The 17,700-nt window shown below is 31.6% G+C and overlaps 1 protein-coding gene across 1 annotated transcript; it reads right to left on the minus strand.

The window, feature by feature from the left end:
• Nucleotides 1-12,274: 12,274 nt before the first annotated feature.
• On the minus strand, nucleotides 12,275-17,000 carry LOC145098309 (cationic amino acid transporter 1-like). The gene is made up of 3 exons (XM_079035950.1): nucleotides 16,439-17,000; nucleotides 14,240-14,945; nucleotides 12,275-13,137 (listed from the first exon to the last, which is right to left on the minus strand). Exons 1-3 carry the CDS (start codon nucleotides 16,851-16,853, stop codon nucleotides 12,459-12,461), a joined length of 1,800 nt encoding a protein of 599 aa, XP_078892076.1. The 5' UTR covers nucleotides 16,854-17,000; the 3' UTR covers nucleotides 12,275-12,458.
• Between the last annotated feature and the right edge of the window lie 700 nt (nucleotides 17,001-17,700).

A 17,700-nucleotide genomic window follows, 5' to 3' on the forward strand; every position in this document is an offset into this window, starting at 1 on the left:
CTCCCGGCTTGTCAGTATGTGACTTCATCTCCAAGATGTGATCACACCTAGACCTTGTCTTGCCAATAGGGCTTGAGTGACCTTGAACTTGTGGGTTAGGGAGAATAATTGGAGGAGGTGGAGGAAGTGAAGTTCCAAGATATTTGGGAAGATCATAGATGTCTGAACTAGACATCTTTTGGGAGATATTCAAGATAGTTGATTTAAAGTCCTTAATATAACACCCAATATGAAATATTAAGGCTAGGACCCAACAAACTATTTTATAACTTGGAAGAGGGATGCCATAATCCAAGCTATAGAATATTTGAAGGTAGGTGAATGACGATTCACCAATTTCCACCATGAAAAACGAAATAATTTATTAGGTTTTAATTGGATTTGAAACTCCTAGATCTTTTGAGATTCATTGAACTTTTCAATGGCATGTTTCAATCTCGAGTGTGCCCTTCAGGTTTTGTGACTGGGATGCCGAGGATCACAAAACAAGGTGTGAAGTAACCATGCAAATTACTTGGTACCCTTAAGTGTTTACCCCTCAATCGATGTGCCGGTTAACCACAAACGCTCCACTAACCGACTTAAACAAAGTGCAAAGTGTAATTTCATGGATTAGCACCTTATTCACATTTTCCTAAGTAACTAAGATTGGGTATTTATAAAAGGCTTAGTTAGTTAGTATTTATCATTAATACTTTTAATGAAGGGAGAATTATAGTCCTTGTCCTACTCGTTCGGCTAACGACCCTCCACCGGTCAAGGAAGCGGTGGGTGAGAGTGGACACCCATGAAACTGCCATTTTATAGGCAGTAACCTTATACCCCCCTTATAGACTGGCTTCGTGAATGAGGCCTACTAACGGTAAGACTGACTTTTTACTCTTATACATATATATAAATATTATTAACTTATAATATTATAAAGTATAAGGGTTGAATTTTAACTTCTGAAATTCTAAGGTCTAGTTTGGAATTAAAGTATACATGGGGGGTAACTTTACAAATTCCAAAACTTGAGGACAAGTTTTGAAACCTTTCAAAACTCTTGGCTTTTTCATAACTTATGAGTTTAATTAAGGTTTAATGAAAAAAAAAATTCAAGTTCCATAACTTGAGGACAAGTTATGGAAGACATTAAATCATTTAATGATGACATTAAAAATAGAGACTCTTCTATTTTCATAACCTATGAGACTTAATGACACTTTAAAAAGAAAAACTCTTCATTTTCCATAACTTGAGGACAAGTTATGGAGTTCATAAAAACCATTAAGATCAAATATTCCAATTAACACAATAATCAAATAATTTTTCTATGATCTAGATTAAACTCATAAGTAAAGATAATTCACATCAACAATTTTCTAGAAATTAGATAATCATATAAACTAATACAAATCTTGAAACTTTGACAATTATCCTTTGAAGACTCTTGGACTTCATAACCTAAAGACTTAATAAATGAGACATTTCACATCCATAACTTATGGAAGTTTCAAAACTCTTAAGATCATAACTTTAAAAAAACTTTTGAGTTCCAAAATTTTATGACAAAATTTGTAACTCCTTAAAACCACTTAGATCAAATTTTTAAAACAAATAAAATAATCATATCATTCTATCTTTTAATAAATTGGCCTAATTCAACTCTTGTAGTAAAGTGACTCAAATTTTACAAATAATTAGTTTTTCATAAAATCAATTAATTATCATAAAATTTGACAAATTTCACGTTTTTTTTTTCTTTTTTTTCCATCAACTTGAAAAAAAAATACATTTGCATCAAATATAGTAGAAAAAAACACATGGCTCTGATACCACTATTGGGTTTTGGTATAATACAACATCCTATGGTGCACAAACAACCCTAAATACCTTGGATCTATGTTTTCACTAATTATACATGCAAATGGTTTCCAAGGCATTAAACCTATAACTAGCATGCATTTGACATAAACCATATAATATACTAGTTACGGAAACATACCTTTTATGTGGCTTGAAGTCTTGATGTATTTGGCCTTAAGAGCTTAGCACCAATAGTATGAAATGACTCAAATGGAATCACAACACACCTAGGACAAAGGTGGCTCTTGAGAGAGAATTCCGTGCACCAAAACACCTCCATATTTCTCTACGAAAAGAAGTGGTGATTTTGGCTATGGAGTAACCTATTTATATGTAGGATTCCAAGGGTCATGGGTATAACCCATAATCCATACCCATGGGTTTTATGATCCATGGTTCATGTGGCCCAACTCTTTATGTATCCATACATAAACTTGGTCCAACATGGATCATAAGCCCAACACATATAAGTATAACTAATTATCATAATTAGTCCGCATAGATTTAATTAGTCTCTTTTGATCACTAAATTAACTCCAAATTAATTCTTGATCGATACTAATTAAAACATATGATTTCATATTAATATATTATAACTTATAATATATTAATAAACCATAAATAACCTTCTCTCAAAAGTCCATCCTAACAAATTGTCCTGATGATATGCAACCCAAATGGACCATGCTACTCTCGGGTCAAGTACATATCAATAATAGTTATAGGCTTAGACATCTAATCCAATAGGTTAAACAAATGATTCCACCCCAAGTCCACAACCAAACAAGGAACAAAAAATAAGGCTAAACTTGACATACCAAGGCTACAAATTTGTAATTAAATACAACTATATAGTATATACATAGAAATTAATGGTATTAAATTCAAGTCTTAGCATAACATCACAAGCATTCATATATGCTACAAGGCATCACAAAATCAGAAAACTCTATCATGCAATTCTAGACGGGGTCCTTAACCTTTCAATTAGCATGCATTTCTAATAGCCCATATAACACCAACACAATTACAACATATAAAACAAGTGTGGATATTTTGGAAAATCACTTTCGAGCTTCGGCTGACTGTACACTTCGCCTCTTCCTTGTCCTTCTTTAATAATTAATCTATTCCAAAACGTTTTATGAAATTTCCCAGATCCTTAGTTTAAGTTTGGAATCACACGAGTGTTCAGCCAAATCCATCAAACCACGACTTTGATATCGACTATTAAATCCAGTTTTTCACAACCAAAATTTTCGTTTTTTTGGTAAAAGATTGTTTTCATAAAACCCAAGTCTGGAAAAATATGCGTATCAAATACATTAATCCCAAAAATTAGAGTATCAACAGCTCTATGAACTATCAACAATCCTGGAGTTATCAACTCAACAAAACACACATAACATCAATCAACAAGTAAGACTCAACTAGTCTAGCATGCACCATACTATGACATAGGTAATATAGTGAGATGACTCACCTCATAGATAGCATCTCGATACACAACTCTCAAATAGTGTAGCCTGATACTAAAAAACAACTAAACACAGTGCGGATGTACCCTTTTAGTCTACACTCTAAAACACTTAGGTTGATAAAAACTCAACCATGGAAAAAATTCAATGGTCAAAGTCAGCCCCAGCTAATCCCCATGTCGAGGACACCCTTTACCCACGCCGTAGTAGCATTAAAACAAAATAGTTGCAAAGATTGTCCATCGCCACGACGTGGTGGCCAACTTGCAATGTCGTGGAAGCTACTCATTTCAGCTTAATGTATTAAGCCCTTAATACTTTAAGCAACTCATTCATACTTTCTAGAGGGCTTTCTTACTCTCAATACTCCATAAAAATTACGGATTTATAGACATACATGTCAAATGCATGTCCGGAGCTCAAGCTAGGTCAAAAATGGTGAAAATGAGATCAAGATCTCATACATGAAACCCAAAAAGTAATAACTTTCTATATCTGGGACAACAGACCACAAAGGAACCTCAAGGACCCATAAAATTTCCAACTTTATGGAGTTCATACACTCAAACCCCCCAAACAAGGAAAGAAGTGGATAAAAAGCTAGATCTAGCTTGCTTGGCTCTTAAAGGTAGGAGCTTGAGGACTTACAAATGTCCAGAAACAACACGAAATATTGAGGGGGAGGCTTTCTTGCCGGAACAATGCATCAAGAACACATTCTTCTTCTTAAAGGGAATAAAATCACCACAAAAGATCATAAGGTCAACAACAGAGGTTACAGTTTGTTCTAGGTTGAAAAGGAGATGATGGAGGCTAAGGATGTAAAGACCCTAGCCATCACATCCCTTAAATATGGCATAAAACCTAGAAAATTAGGGTTTTCACCCTAGTAGCCACCACGTCATGGCTAGACACATGCCACGTCGTGCTGATCACAGATGATATACGTTTCATTTGGGCATGACTAGGTCATAGCCATCATAAGACCCACATTTTTCTTCTTTATTTTGCCAAAAACATAAATGAATCATTTACCTTGAATAGGTATTACAATTAGATAGGTTGTTTTTTTGGGCCTTTTGAGGATTAAAATTTTTGCTTTCACTATCCCATTAAAATTGTTGCTTCCCTTATAGGTTTAATTAAGTTTGTATGCTTAGATTTGATCTAGTTTCTCAACATTAAATAGTTTTAATTGCTTTTAGAAAGTGAACTTTTGAAAAATCGATTTTGCATGCCACGATGTAGGAAGGCCTCTTCCACGACGTAGAGGGTCTGAACAAAAACACATTTTCTATGCCTGACCACCACATGGTGGCTTTCTTGCCACGATGTGGTGACACGATTCACATATTTCAGTTTTTTAATATTCGTTGCATCATTACTTGCTCCTTAAGTTACTTATCTCGATTTAGTTCAACATGTAAATTTGTCAATTTTACTAAAGTTGGAAAATATTATGCTTATTGGTTTAATTATTCAATTAATTGTTTAATTAATTAATTAAAAGTACATTAGATCTTGAATGGATATATTAATTATTAGCATTGTTCCCTTGCATGTCCAATTAGAATTAATAGACATAAAATTTAAATTATTTAAAGTACCATATATATATATATATATATATATATATATATATATATATATATATATATATATATATATATATATATATATAGAAAATAAAATATAAACATTGCGTCCTCGCATGTTTGAAAACATTGTTAGTCTTACCACGACTAAGATCACCTACTCTAAATGCTTAGGTTTAAGGTTTTCTCTTCGATTCCTAATGATAAGACCCTTAGTCTGTTACGTTGTGGAAGATGAATTATAAAGAGAATGTGCAACTTTTATGGATAACATAAGAGAATGTGCAACTTTTATGGATAACATAAGATTCACATTAAATAGATTGTGAATTAAGCATGAGAAAATCCCATATTCCCCGACTCAAGTTATGCTTAAGATTCGCAAGTTCAAACCATTCAAAACTACACTCTAGATTGATGCGCCGGTTAACCACACGAGCTCCATCAATAAAATATAAAGAGAATGTGCAATGTTCATGGATAATATGAACTTCATATTCTATTAATAAAATAGGATTTTATTTTATACTTGTATTTAGAATACTTTTAGATTTACCATTATCACTATCAAACCCTTTTGGTAACTCCATTCTCAAAATGCAATAGGGCGGTGCGGGCGATAAGTGCAAAGCATATTAAAAACATCTCATTAGGAATCAAAGAGACCTCCTTAAACCCTTACATTTGAATGAGTGAGTCTAGTCATTGTAAGTATGATAATGTCAATATTTAAATACGCGAGGGTGCGTGTTTTAACTTTCATATATATATATATATATATATATATATATATATATATATATATATATATATATATATATAATAGATACAATTCTAACATATATAAATACAATGGGTAAATTTAAAACATTTTAAATTTAGTTGTCTATTATTAATTCTAATTAATTGCGAGGACGCAATGTAACAATTAATAAATTACGAGGGTTTAGTATTCAAATTTATAAATCTTTATTATAAATAATATTAAATATTTAAATTCACTATTTAAGTAATAAATAAATATTCAAATTTAAATCTCTATAAAACAATATTTATTATTTTCCATATTTAAAACATTTTAAATTTGGCAATTATCCATATTTAACAAACCTTCATATTTGAAAAATGAAAAATATCGAAACCCTAATCTGCAGAGCTCACGTCGTGAGCTGTGATTGCAAGTTTTATCAATTACGAATTTTTCAATCATTCTTCTTTGATTCAATTTCAAACAAGTTTTTACAGAAAATATGGATCTATGGTGGATATAATAGCGAACCAATGACTCTGATACCACTATTGGGTTTTCTATGCATCAAATACACTCTAAACTAGGCAGCGGAAAATTGAAACTATGATACACCTAAGTGTACATGCAACCTATGGATCTATGACTTCATGCTAATTACATCTATCTTATAAAAAAAAGCATAAATAAGAAAACATACCGCTTATGTAGCCCTTGATCTCCATGCTTGAGATCTTGATCCTCCATGAAGTTGCTTGGATAAGAGTACCCAAACCAAAATCCCTTTAATGGTATCACACCCAATGACACCAAAGAGTAGAATAAAAATAACTAGGAGAAAGGTAAATTTCACAAACCCAAAGAAGGTTAGAAATCGTCCCTATGGGAGGAGGAAGAAGGTTTGGCAAAACTTCAAGCCAAGGTGCAAGGAAGAATAAAATCCCTAAGGCTCTATTTATAGCCTTGGATCACTTCCTAGATTTTGTACTCCTTCCCATGTGGGATGGAGTACCTAGAACGAAATTCACTCCTCTTCCCATGTAGTATGGAGTGATTTTCATCCAACCCTAATTCCATAAGGATTCTGGAACATTCTTGATTAACCAACTATCGATTAATGAACATTCAACCCTTTATTTAATTAAACTGTTGATTAATTCCCAAAATATATTTCCAATTTGTTTCTAATTAATTATTAACCATAATAATTAATAAACCAATTTTTTTTTAATTATTCTACTCAATTTGTGTCTTGAGGGCAACCGAAAAGGACCCTGTTCTTATTAGAAATATTACCAATAATTAATGACCTTGGACACTATTCTAACATTTATAACTTAACTGGAGAAAAAAACATTGTTAATAATTGTACTCACTCATTGATTCCATCTCTATGATTAAACTATGTGTTGGTATAATAACCTTATCTCTAGGTTACGAAGTGGTTACTGGTGACCATTGATTTTGGCAAGTTAACCGTTGCCTTTTTTACCAGTTTGACTTTTGGTCAAAATTTGAGGGATTTAATCTATAGAAAGAGTTTTGACCACTAATTGTTATCTAGGGGTTTGTGAGACCGATTTTTACGAGTACGCAAGTGTGTCGACAATTCTTCAGCTTTTAGTTTAGGTGATTTTTCTCACTATAATTCGTATAACAGTGGATATCCTTTCATGATTGAATATAGGATCTGTTAGTTTAAGATTATACTAGTAGACTAGATTAGTCTTCTGTGTGTTTGTTTTTGCTCTTTTAGTGGTGCTTTTATGCATCATGTTTGGAGGGTTGGTGATAGAACAATGAAAAGATATGAGTCAAAGATACCCAACGTCATTGATGGAACGACACAAGGCTGCAAGTCAACTATTTATTATGTTTGTAGGGTTGATAACGAAACAATGAAATGTTATGAGTCAAAGATATCCAACGTCGTTGATGGAACAACGCAATACTACAAGCCAACTATTAATGGTGGAATGAGGCTAGGTTGCGAGCCATTTGTTTGTATGCATTGTATGTGTATTGTTTTATGTGGTATTTAGGGAACTCGATAAGATTTATGCTTATAATTGTTAATTTTTATTTTCAAGTAGTTCCCTTCACCATGTAAATGGCTCAACTTGATTGTACGACACACACATCATTGATGGTTTACATTTAATACTTTCATTGTTTGAGATTATTCCAATAGATTGTATTCATGACATGGTTTTGTGGTATTAAAGACTTAGTATTTTTATATTTTTATGGAAAATGGATGTTTTACTTATGTTTTTAAAAAGAAAAATTGTGTTTAAAATTTGGGACGTTATAGGATGTTAGTGGCAGAAATGTGTTATATATATATATATATATATATATATATATATATATATATATATATATATATATATATATAGAGAGAGAGAGAGAGAGAGAGAGAATGATATTACGAGGGAGTTGGGTGCGATGAGAGTGATGAACTTCCTCGAACCGTATAAAACATTTAAAAGAAAAGAAAAACTAATCATTAATGGTATTTTGGTAATTTCAATTGTATTTAATCCCTGTCTTTTAAAAATGTTAGTCAAAAGTACCCATCATATGGAATTTCAAACTTTAAAGGAGAATCCACATTAAAAAAATCTCAAATGAACATGCGGTGTGATTTTTTGCCAACCACGAAAACTATTTATGTAATTTTGTCTTATATTGTATATTGTATAAGTGTATAAACAATCTAAAAATCAATAACTAGACATACACACCTTGAACACCTTAAGTCACTAATATTTTTTTATCCTTATTTAACAAAAAAAATTATTTTTTTACACATTCAATCCTTATAACCGGCTACTTCAGATTAAGCCAGAAAATATGACATGATATGGTAATATAGTTCTCAATTGGTACACATTTAGTCCGTAATTTTTTTTTTTTTTGAAAAACAAGTCCTTGTTATTTTGTAAACATTTGGTCCTTATGACCATTTTCTTCAGGTTTTGTTCACAACATCCTCTGTGGTACAATCATGAATGAGGTGTTTTCATACGATCCAAATATGAGAACACCTTATTAATAATTATCATATGTGGTTTCATTTAACATGTTCTTTATTAACTCATTGCTAAAATTTTCACTTTTTACCTGATTTCTTCGGTAACAATCAACAAAATTTAAGAAAGTAAGAGATAATGTCAAGTTGAAAAGAACAAAATACCCATTTGTAGAATAAAATGGTAAAAATTGACATATCGAGGAACTAGGGAAGACTCTAATTTTTTTTCAGAATGTTCTTTTGTTTTGGAACTATAAATTCGAGTTGGGAGGAAGCAATCACAAATATTTTGTCATCTGCTAAGAAGATAGATGAAACCGAAACCAGATACATCTTCTACTTGGAGAAAACTAAGGCACCAACATCACTTCAATGATTCGTGAATTAAGTATTGATATAAGTGAGAGACGAACCACATATGAGAACAAATCCTTAATTATTGTCCCACGTATGATATCGCTGGCAAAACGTGAAAAAAACTATCATAATAACTGAATGTGTACAAAAACCATAAAGACTAATTTTACCAAACAAAAAAAAACATTAAGGATTAAATCTATACAAGCTAAACCTATATTACATGTTAAGGGGGTGTTTGGCAAAGCTTAAAAAAGAAGCTTTTTGACTTATTACCGGTTTGATATCGGTATAAGTAAAAAAATGTTTGGGTAAAAAACAACTTATAGTTGTTGGTAACCTCTAATAAGTCAAAAAGTGATAGTTAACCTACCGCTTACTTATTAAAAACTCATTATTTCACCAAATAAGTTATAAGTCAATAAGGCATAATTCTTTTTAAATAAGCTTTGCCAAACACCCTCTAAGTCACTTTCCTTAGCTTAACCAGGAGTTGCTGGTTATAAAAACTGAATATGTAAACAAAAAAAATTAAATTGTCAAATAAAGATAAAAATAACAGTAATATATATATATATATATATATATATATATATATATATATATATATATATATATATATATATATATGGAAAAGGGAATATACATTACGGCCCCACCTAAGCTTAGGTACTAAACCTCTTGAAAATACATTGTTTTACTATATAAAGATTACGGCTAATAGATTCATGATCAATACTTCAAGATGTAAATACAAGATCTACACAATAGGGTTTAGGGTTTAGGGTTTAGAGTTTAGGGTTTAGGTTTAGGGTTTAGGGTTTAGTGTTTAGGGTTTAGGTTTAGGGTTTAGGGTTTAGGGTTTAGTAATGTTCACTTGGGTGAAGTAATAAACGATAATGGAGGAAAGAAAACAGAGATGGTAAAACAATAATGAAAGAAAGAAATATTATGGAGGATGATATATTTACCAAGTGAAACCAAACCGGGTATATTTAGCGAGTTAAAACGACATATTTTAGAGGTTTAGTACCTAAGCTTAGGTGGGGGCTGTAATGTATATTCCCTATCCCAATATATATATATATATATATATATATATATATATATATATATATATATATATATTACCGTATTAAATAAATAATTAATTAATTTATCTATTTATTTATTTATTTTAATTTTACACATCAATTACTAGTTGTCTTTAACATGTACATATCAGGAAATGTTAGAAAAATTTCAATATTTTCGGAAAAGTTTCACTTTAGTCACAAAAAAAAAATTAAATATAAAAGTTTCAATTATTTCATTTTGGCTCAAATTAACAAAAAAAAACTTCTTTCTTTTAAAAAGAAATAAAATATTATCGTGTAAAACCAAATAATAAGAACTTTTCTATTAAAAAAATTTAACACTAAAGTGAAACTTTTCCAAAAAAATTAAGATGACAGTTTCCGTATCCCTTTGTATTTAATGTTTATTTAATGTGTTGTATCCTTGGAATTTGACAAAGGTGCACTTTATTATTTTATTAGAGTTATGAATAAATATTTATAAATTTATATCCTTATACTATATAAAATATTGCATTATTTTAAGTAATTTATTTGTTAACAATTTTCTGTCACTTGAAACTATTATTTACGATGTTTATTTTATTATATAAACATTGTAAAATAATCGGAAATGAAATATTATCGTGTAAAATCAAATAATCGAGACTTTTCTTTTTTTTTTAAAAAAAAATTTAATACTAAAGTGAAACTTTTCTAAAAAAATTAAAATGACAATTTCTCTATCCTTTTACATTTAATGTGTTGTATCCTTGGAATTTGACATAGTGCACTTAATTACATTGTTGAGTTATAAATAAATCTATAAATTTATATCTTATATTATATAAAATATTACTTCCTCTGTTCCAAAATTATTGTCCACGCACAAAAAAATACAGATTAATGAATTATTAATTACCAATAATTTTATATAATAAAATGACTGTTTGGTCATTACTTTGCATTTAATGTTCCATTAAGTGTTTAGTTGGTTAAATAATAATGAGAGGTATTTTGATAAAAGAATTATTTATTTTTAGAAGTTGACAATTATTTTTGGACAAACCAAAAAGGAAAAATAAACTATAATTTTGAGACGGAAAAAATATTATTTCAGGTAATTTATATGTAAACGATTTTCTATCACTTGAAACTCTCATTTACAATGTTTATTTTATTATATAACGTCATTCAGAATACAAAACAGAAAAAACAATTTTCATTTACTAACTTGAGAAAGAGAACACTTTTATCGAAACAAACGTTATCCACATGAAAATTATTGAGAGAGAAAAAACAAACGAACAAACAATCCCTTACTACACCCTAACGTCTGATATAGATTGATTGTAATTTCCCATATATATAAGACATGAAGTGAACGTTCGACCCCGTCGACTACGACTATCATGCCATTATTGGTTGATACTTTTTGTGTATAATTATGGGAAAATATATAATTGGAGGAAGGAATGCCGAATACTGCACGAAAATGGCCAAACCCATCACCCATGTGTATTGCGTAGTTTTATGTCACTACTAAATGATAAAAATAGCATATAGAAAATTTATTCACTACTTACATCAAAACTAGACTAATCCACATTCCACATACATATGACAATAATACCCACGTTAAAAAAGTTTTCTATATTGACTTACACGTAGGGATGTTATTCGGTCATAACCAAACCGAACCTAACTGATCTAAACTTGAATAACCTGAAAACCGAATAAGTCTAATTTAAGGAACCGAAACTTGGACCGATTAACCTAATACGGGTTGGTTCGGTTCGGGTATTAAACGGGTTCTTGTGTTATGAATTTCATATTCGAACTCAAGTAACTTTAAAAAAGTTTTCTATATCAGGTAGTTTAGTGTTGTTATGAATTTAATATTCAAACTCAACTCATGTTAAAAATGTTTTCTATGTCAGCTTAGAGGTACCGGTTCTTGTGTTATTATGAATTTTGTATTCAATATCAATTCTCGTTAAAAAAAAGTTTTCTCTACCAGGTACTACTGGTTCTAGTTGTTACGAATTTCGTATTCAAACTCAACTCATGTTAAAAAGTTTTCTATATGTTGTAATGTTGTTATAAATTTTGTATTCAAACTTGACTCAGACTTTAAAAAGTTAATAACAATACGATACGAAATTCAGTTATACATTTAAAAACAAACTATATATATAAACTTCAAACAAATGTCACACTATACCATCCCTGCTTTTACGGTATACCTTTTGCTTCAAATTAATTCCCTTTACTACGACATCATCTGATGAACACACATTTTCAAAAAGCAAAATCATATAATAACTACAGAAAATAACTTTACGACTTATTATCATCTACCAAATCACTTTTACTCTCCAACCCATTATTCACTCCTTCTTCAACCTTCTTCCACTCCTTCTCCTCCCCCTTAGCCGTGTCATATGCTGCATGAAGTCCAAACAAGAAGTAATAAACCAACAAGAAACCCGTCCACCCCCCAAACCTAATAAACGAGTCTCTATCAATAGAACCCAAAAGAAAAATATTAATCGCAATCGAAGCAGAGGGTAACCACGGCACCAGTGGTACCCCCCACATCTTGGGCTGTCGTGCCATTGGCACGAAAGCCCAGAGTGACACGGTCCCAATCACCCAGAATGGGACTGTGATACAGTATCCAATCCACCCATGCTTCGAGAGACCCCAGTATGCGGAAGTAGCGATAGAGGAAATGAGAATGGTTGCTAAACATGCTATGAGTTTGTTGCGGTTGGCGGTGGTGGTGACACCGCTAACGTAGTAGCGGCGGACGAGGAGGGCGACCGCCACAAGCATGAAGATGAAAAGGGTGGAGATGGAGAGGAGGTTTGACAGGATGCCGAGGCTGGTGAAGAATGCGATTACGGCAGTAGCAACGAGCATGGCGACGGTTGCGTTCACGGGTGTACCGGTTTTGGCATCCACAATCGCGAACCATGGTGGCATCATGTGTGTTCGAGCAATGTGGGTCAGGTATCTGCAAGAAACAACAATGTACTTTCATTTATTTGTGTATTATACCTTATAACATCCAACTTCACAGTTCCGAAAATCTATGTAGGAATAGCAATAAAATCCAAAGATAAAACGATTCCCACTTTGAAATTGAGTAAATTTCTCAAACCATAATGTTGTAATAAGAAAAAGATTGAAAATTGATACAAACTATTTAGATCTTAATATGAAGGGTGAGTATTGTAGCATCACATTATACTACAAGAAAATTGACTTTCAGAGACAACAATCGTCCTGTAGATGCAAAAGTCGTCCCTATAGGTTTTCCTGACGAAAAGTCGTGTCTAAAAATTTCGTCTCCATTCGTCATCCCTATAGGTTTCGTCTCTAATTAAAGATGGACTTCTCAAAACATTGCTGGCTCTATACACATTTTAATAATTGAAGGTGGGGAATATGGAAAAAGTAATAGTGTGCTTCTATTTATTTTATTTTTGTATATTACTTTAGCTTTTCCGATTATAATACTCTACTTTATAACCATTTTATTAAAACACGTTTCGTAGATTTTTTAAAATATTTGATCAAGAAATTGGACGTATAATTTTCTAATAGAATAGTGTTAGACATCGTTTTAAAAAGAAATAAAAATATAAATACAAACTTTTAATTGAGAAAAAAAAATTATATGCAATACTATAATTGATTTCCTTATATATAACTATACATTTTTGTTTCATTCTCTGATTTATTTACATATAACTTTATATTTTTATTTCATTAGGTTATGACATTGTAGTTTGGGAAACCGATCCAATTATACTAGTGTCATTCAAACATGTAAGTATAATACTCTAATGTATTAAAACATGAAGTAGGTTTTTATATTTCAAATTTAGTTCTAAAGATATAAAGTAAGATATGATCATAACCAAATAAAGAAAATTTGTTACTTATTATTATATATATATATTTTTTTTGGTCAGCCCTAATATGAATGCAAACTTATACTTTTGACTACTGAGTTGCTACTTGCTAGATTTTCATTCTCTCTTAATATGAATGCAAGCATATACTTTGACTTTTGAAGTCAAATAAAGCACACTATTGAAGTTGAACATTACCTGGCTTGACCAACAGCTCCCACTAGCAGCACTGACGTCATACCCTTCAAAGCTCCGGCAGCCACCACATACTTCGCCCAATCCCACCCCACCGCCTCAAACGCCTTGGAGAAAGGAGCATCGATATCTATCGACTTATACGGTTGCATCAAGCAAAGGGTTATCGCTAACGCACAGTACAACGCGGTGGTGATCACCATCGACCCAACAAGTCCAATCGGAATATCTCTCGCCGGATTCTTAGTCTCCTCCGCCATTGTCGCCACCGCGTCAAACCCAACATAAGCAAAGAACAGTACAGCCGACGCCTTGAAGACACCCCTGGCTTTCTTAGGAGCGAAAGGTCTGTAATTGTCGGTGTCGGCGTTGATAAGCCCGCAGATGATGATGAACAGTATGACGATGATGTGGACGATGGAGGCGATGTAGTTGATGCGGGAGGAGCCTTTGGTGCTGAGGACGGCGATGATGCAGATGATGGCGATGACACCGACGGCGATTGGGTCCAGTTGGTTGTAGTCTTCGGCTAGGCCGTGAGCGGTGATGCGGAAGTCTTTGGGATTGTAGTTGCAGAGGGTTGCGAAGTAGGAGGTCCATGAACGCGCCACCGCAGCTCCGCCGATTACGTATTCTAGGAGGATGTTGCCGGCGGCGATGAAGGCGACGAAGTCTCCTAATTCCACCCTCAAATAAGCGAAGGACCCACCTGAAAGTTAATGTCATCATCAATAAGATATTATTACATTTTATTAGTATTATTTTATCAACTTACTATTGTTATTTATCTAATACTTACGTTAGATAATATAAGTTCTATTATTAAAATCTAGCATTGACTTGAAGTAAAAAAAAGATTATAAAATCAAGTCTTGTAGAATATTTCAAATAACTGATGAATTAATAAAAACGCTAGCATAAGAATATCAATAATTTAATAATTATATACTAATTTCATTTTGAAAATTTTATAATTTATTAAATGGGAGTTGGGTGGGTGGCAATGCGTTGTCCACATTTCAAATAAAAACACTCCATACATCCAATTGCGATCCAAAATCTCCGATCAATCTTGACTTGTATAAAGTCGTCTTATGATTTCCAACTTTTTGACTTTTTATTATACCTTGAGTGCCAGATTTGCTTTCAATTTTCATAAAACGGCTATATAAATTTTTTAATATAATAGTAAGTATGAAAATGTCATAATTATACTTCTTACGTCCCAAAATTATAGTCCATCTTTTCTTTTTGGTTTGTTTCAAAATAATAGTCTACTTTTAAAAATAAATAACATTTTTATCAAAATACCTTCTCATTATTAATTAACCAACTAAACATTTAATGGAACATTAAATATAAAATAAGGACAAAACTGTCATTTTATTAAATAAAGTTAATGATAATTAATATTTTTCTTAATCTGTGTGTTTTTTGTATTAGGACAATAATATTAGGACGGATGCTATTTAATAAAGTAACAAAACTATATATCAAAAGGCTAATGACAAAATGTATGTTTTCAGCGAAAAACTTGGAGTATACTTTCTTAAATAAAGAGTCCACTTAAAGATCATGTCATTAATAAGATATTATTATTATATCAACTTAGTATTTTTCTTTTTAAAAGATAAATAAATCATAAGTGTGAAAGCATGAAATATCAATACATAAATAATCATTAATAAAAAAAACTTACAAAATTTTATTTGATTAACCAATAAAATAACATTTTTTTAATAAGTTACTACATTAATGTTTACATTAAACGAGTATAAAAAATGAACACCAACAAAATAATTCTTTCTTATATTTTTGGTTAACTATAACCATATTTGTCATGATAGCTGGCATAAAGTATTTAGAAAGAAGAGGTAAGAACATTACAGATTACTTAATATGTTAACAGTTAGCTGGCAATAAAAGTGTATTCTTGGACTAATCGCCAATATAATTTTTAAATTAACTATTAAAAAATCAAATATAATATCAAAAAATAGGATGATCATTAACAAGAGTAAATTTATCACTGTTCATGCATATTAAGTGGTTGAATTTTACGTCGTGATCTACTCCTTCACTACTGTTTATGGTAACGAAATCTCAGTCGATTTGAATCACGACATGTTCGTTGTTATTATCTAACTAATAGTAATGATTCAAGAAAGATTTGATCAAGAAAATAGGAGAATGTAAGGAAACCTGCAACAGGAATTTCGACGGCGAACTCGGTGTAGCAAAACACGGACATGAGAGCGGAAGCGCCGGAGACGACGTAGGACAAGACGACTGCCGGACCAGCATCCTGGTTAGCTTCAAGTCCGGTGAGCACGAAGATTCCGGCTCCGATGACAGCGCCCATACCAAACCACATCAGATCCCACCACGTCAGCGTTTTCTTCATCGCCGTTTGGCTTTTCGCCTTTGCGTCGAGCTCCGCCTGGTCGCCGGAGCGTGTGAACAGCCGATCGATTAACCGGTGAGGAGTCTGTTTTAATGCGGCGGTGTAGTTTTCCCATGTCTGGAAGGACTCCTCCGGCAGGAAATCACCTTTCTGGTATGAACAGCCTCTTCTTCGGAGGCCTGCCGTCGTTGGTTCAGGTTCTTGAATCCCCATGATATGATGTTGAGTGTAGACACTCTGCCGGCCGGAGATCTCTCGTGGGAGGTTGATATTAGAAGTGGATTTATAAGGTTGGTGTTCGGCGAGTTCCGGGAAACGACAAAAATATACGGACGAAAAAGATCCCGAGGATTCGAATCTACTAATATATTCTGTCAAATGCAATTATATTTCTCCAAATGAAAGAAAAAAATATTTAAATGTTCCTACACTAATAAAACCGAGTCTCTTAGAGTTCGTCAATTAATATCTAAATATTACTATTAAAAAGAATCCTTAATTCACAAATGAAACAATAGAACTATTGATTACATTTTAATACTATGTTTTTCATAATTAGATTAGATTACTGATATCATCTTTTTCAAATAAAATTCAAACACAATTACGTTTAACTATAGAATCTTTAATAATTATAGAATTTTTAAATTCAATAATTACATTATCAGTTACAACATATCATTCTATTTATATGCTTATATACAAGATGTGAGTTTCTCTAATTAATATTATTCTTAATTTAACTCATTTATTTATAGTTTTTGACTTCAAAATTTAAACCCGTTTTTTTTTTTTTTTTTTTTTTTTTTTTTTTTTTTTTTTTGATAAAACTCATTAAATAAGTATATCAATAATTTAATCATTAACCTATAAAATCTAATATAGTCCTATTAAATTGGCAAAATATTTAAGAGTAAAAAATAAAATCAATATTATTTATAATTTATTTCCCGGTATATCCCACGTAAAATAAATTAATTTAAGATAATGGTTTTGAATTTAAAACTCATTAATTAAGCAAGTCAATTAATTTGAAATTTTGATTCAATATAAATGATAT

This window comes from Lactuca serriola, chromosome 1, assembly GCF_051521515.1.
Source record: "Lactuca serriola cultivar US96UC23 chromosome 1, Lser_US96UC23_V15, whole genome shotgun sequence".
Classification (NCBI taxonomy): domain Eukaryota; kingdom Viridiplantae; phylum Streptophyta; class Magnoliopsida; order Asterales; family Asteraceae; genus Lactuca; species Lactuca serriola.

What these genes read in the sequence shown, in the direction of transcription:
- LOC145098309 (XM_079035950.1), bottom strand. Translation starts at nt 16,853, where the DNA reads ATGGGGATTCAAGAACCTGAACCAACGACGGCAGGCCTCCGAAGAAGA. An exon ending in CGTCGAAATTCCTGTTGCAG is followed by an intron (nt 14,946 to 16,438) that starts GTTTCCTTACAT and finishes ATTAACTTTCAG; the next exon opens with GTGGGTCCTTCGCTTATTTG. An exon ending in GGAGCTGTTGGTCAAGCCAG is followed by an intron (nt 13,138 to 14,239) that starts GTAATGTTCAAC and finishes TGTTTCTTGCAG; the next exon opens with ATACCTGACCCACATTGCTC.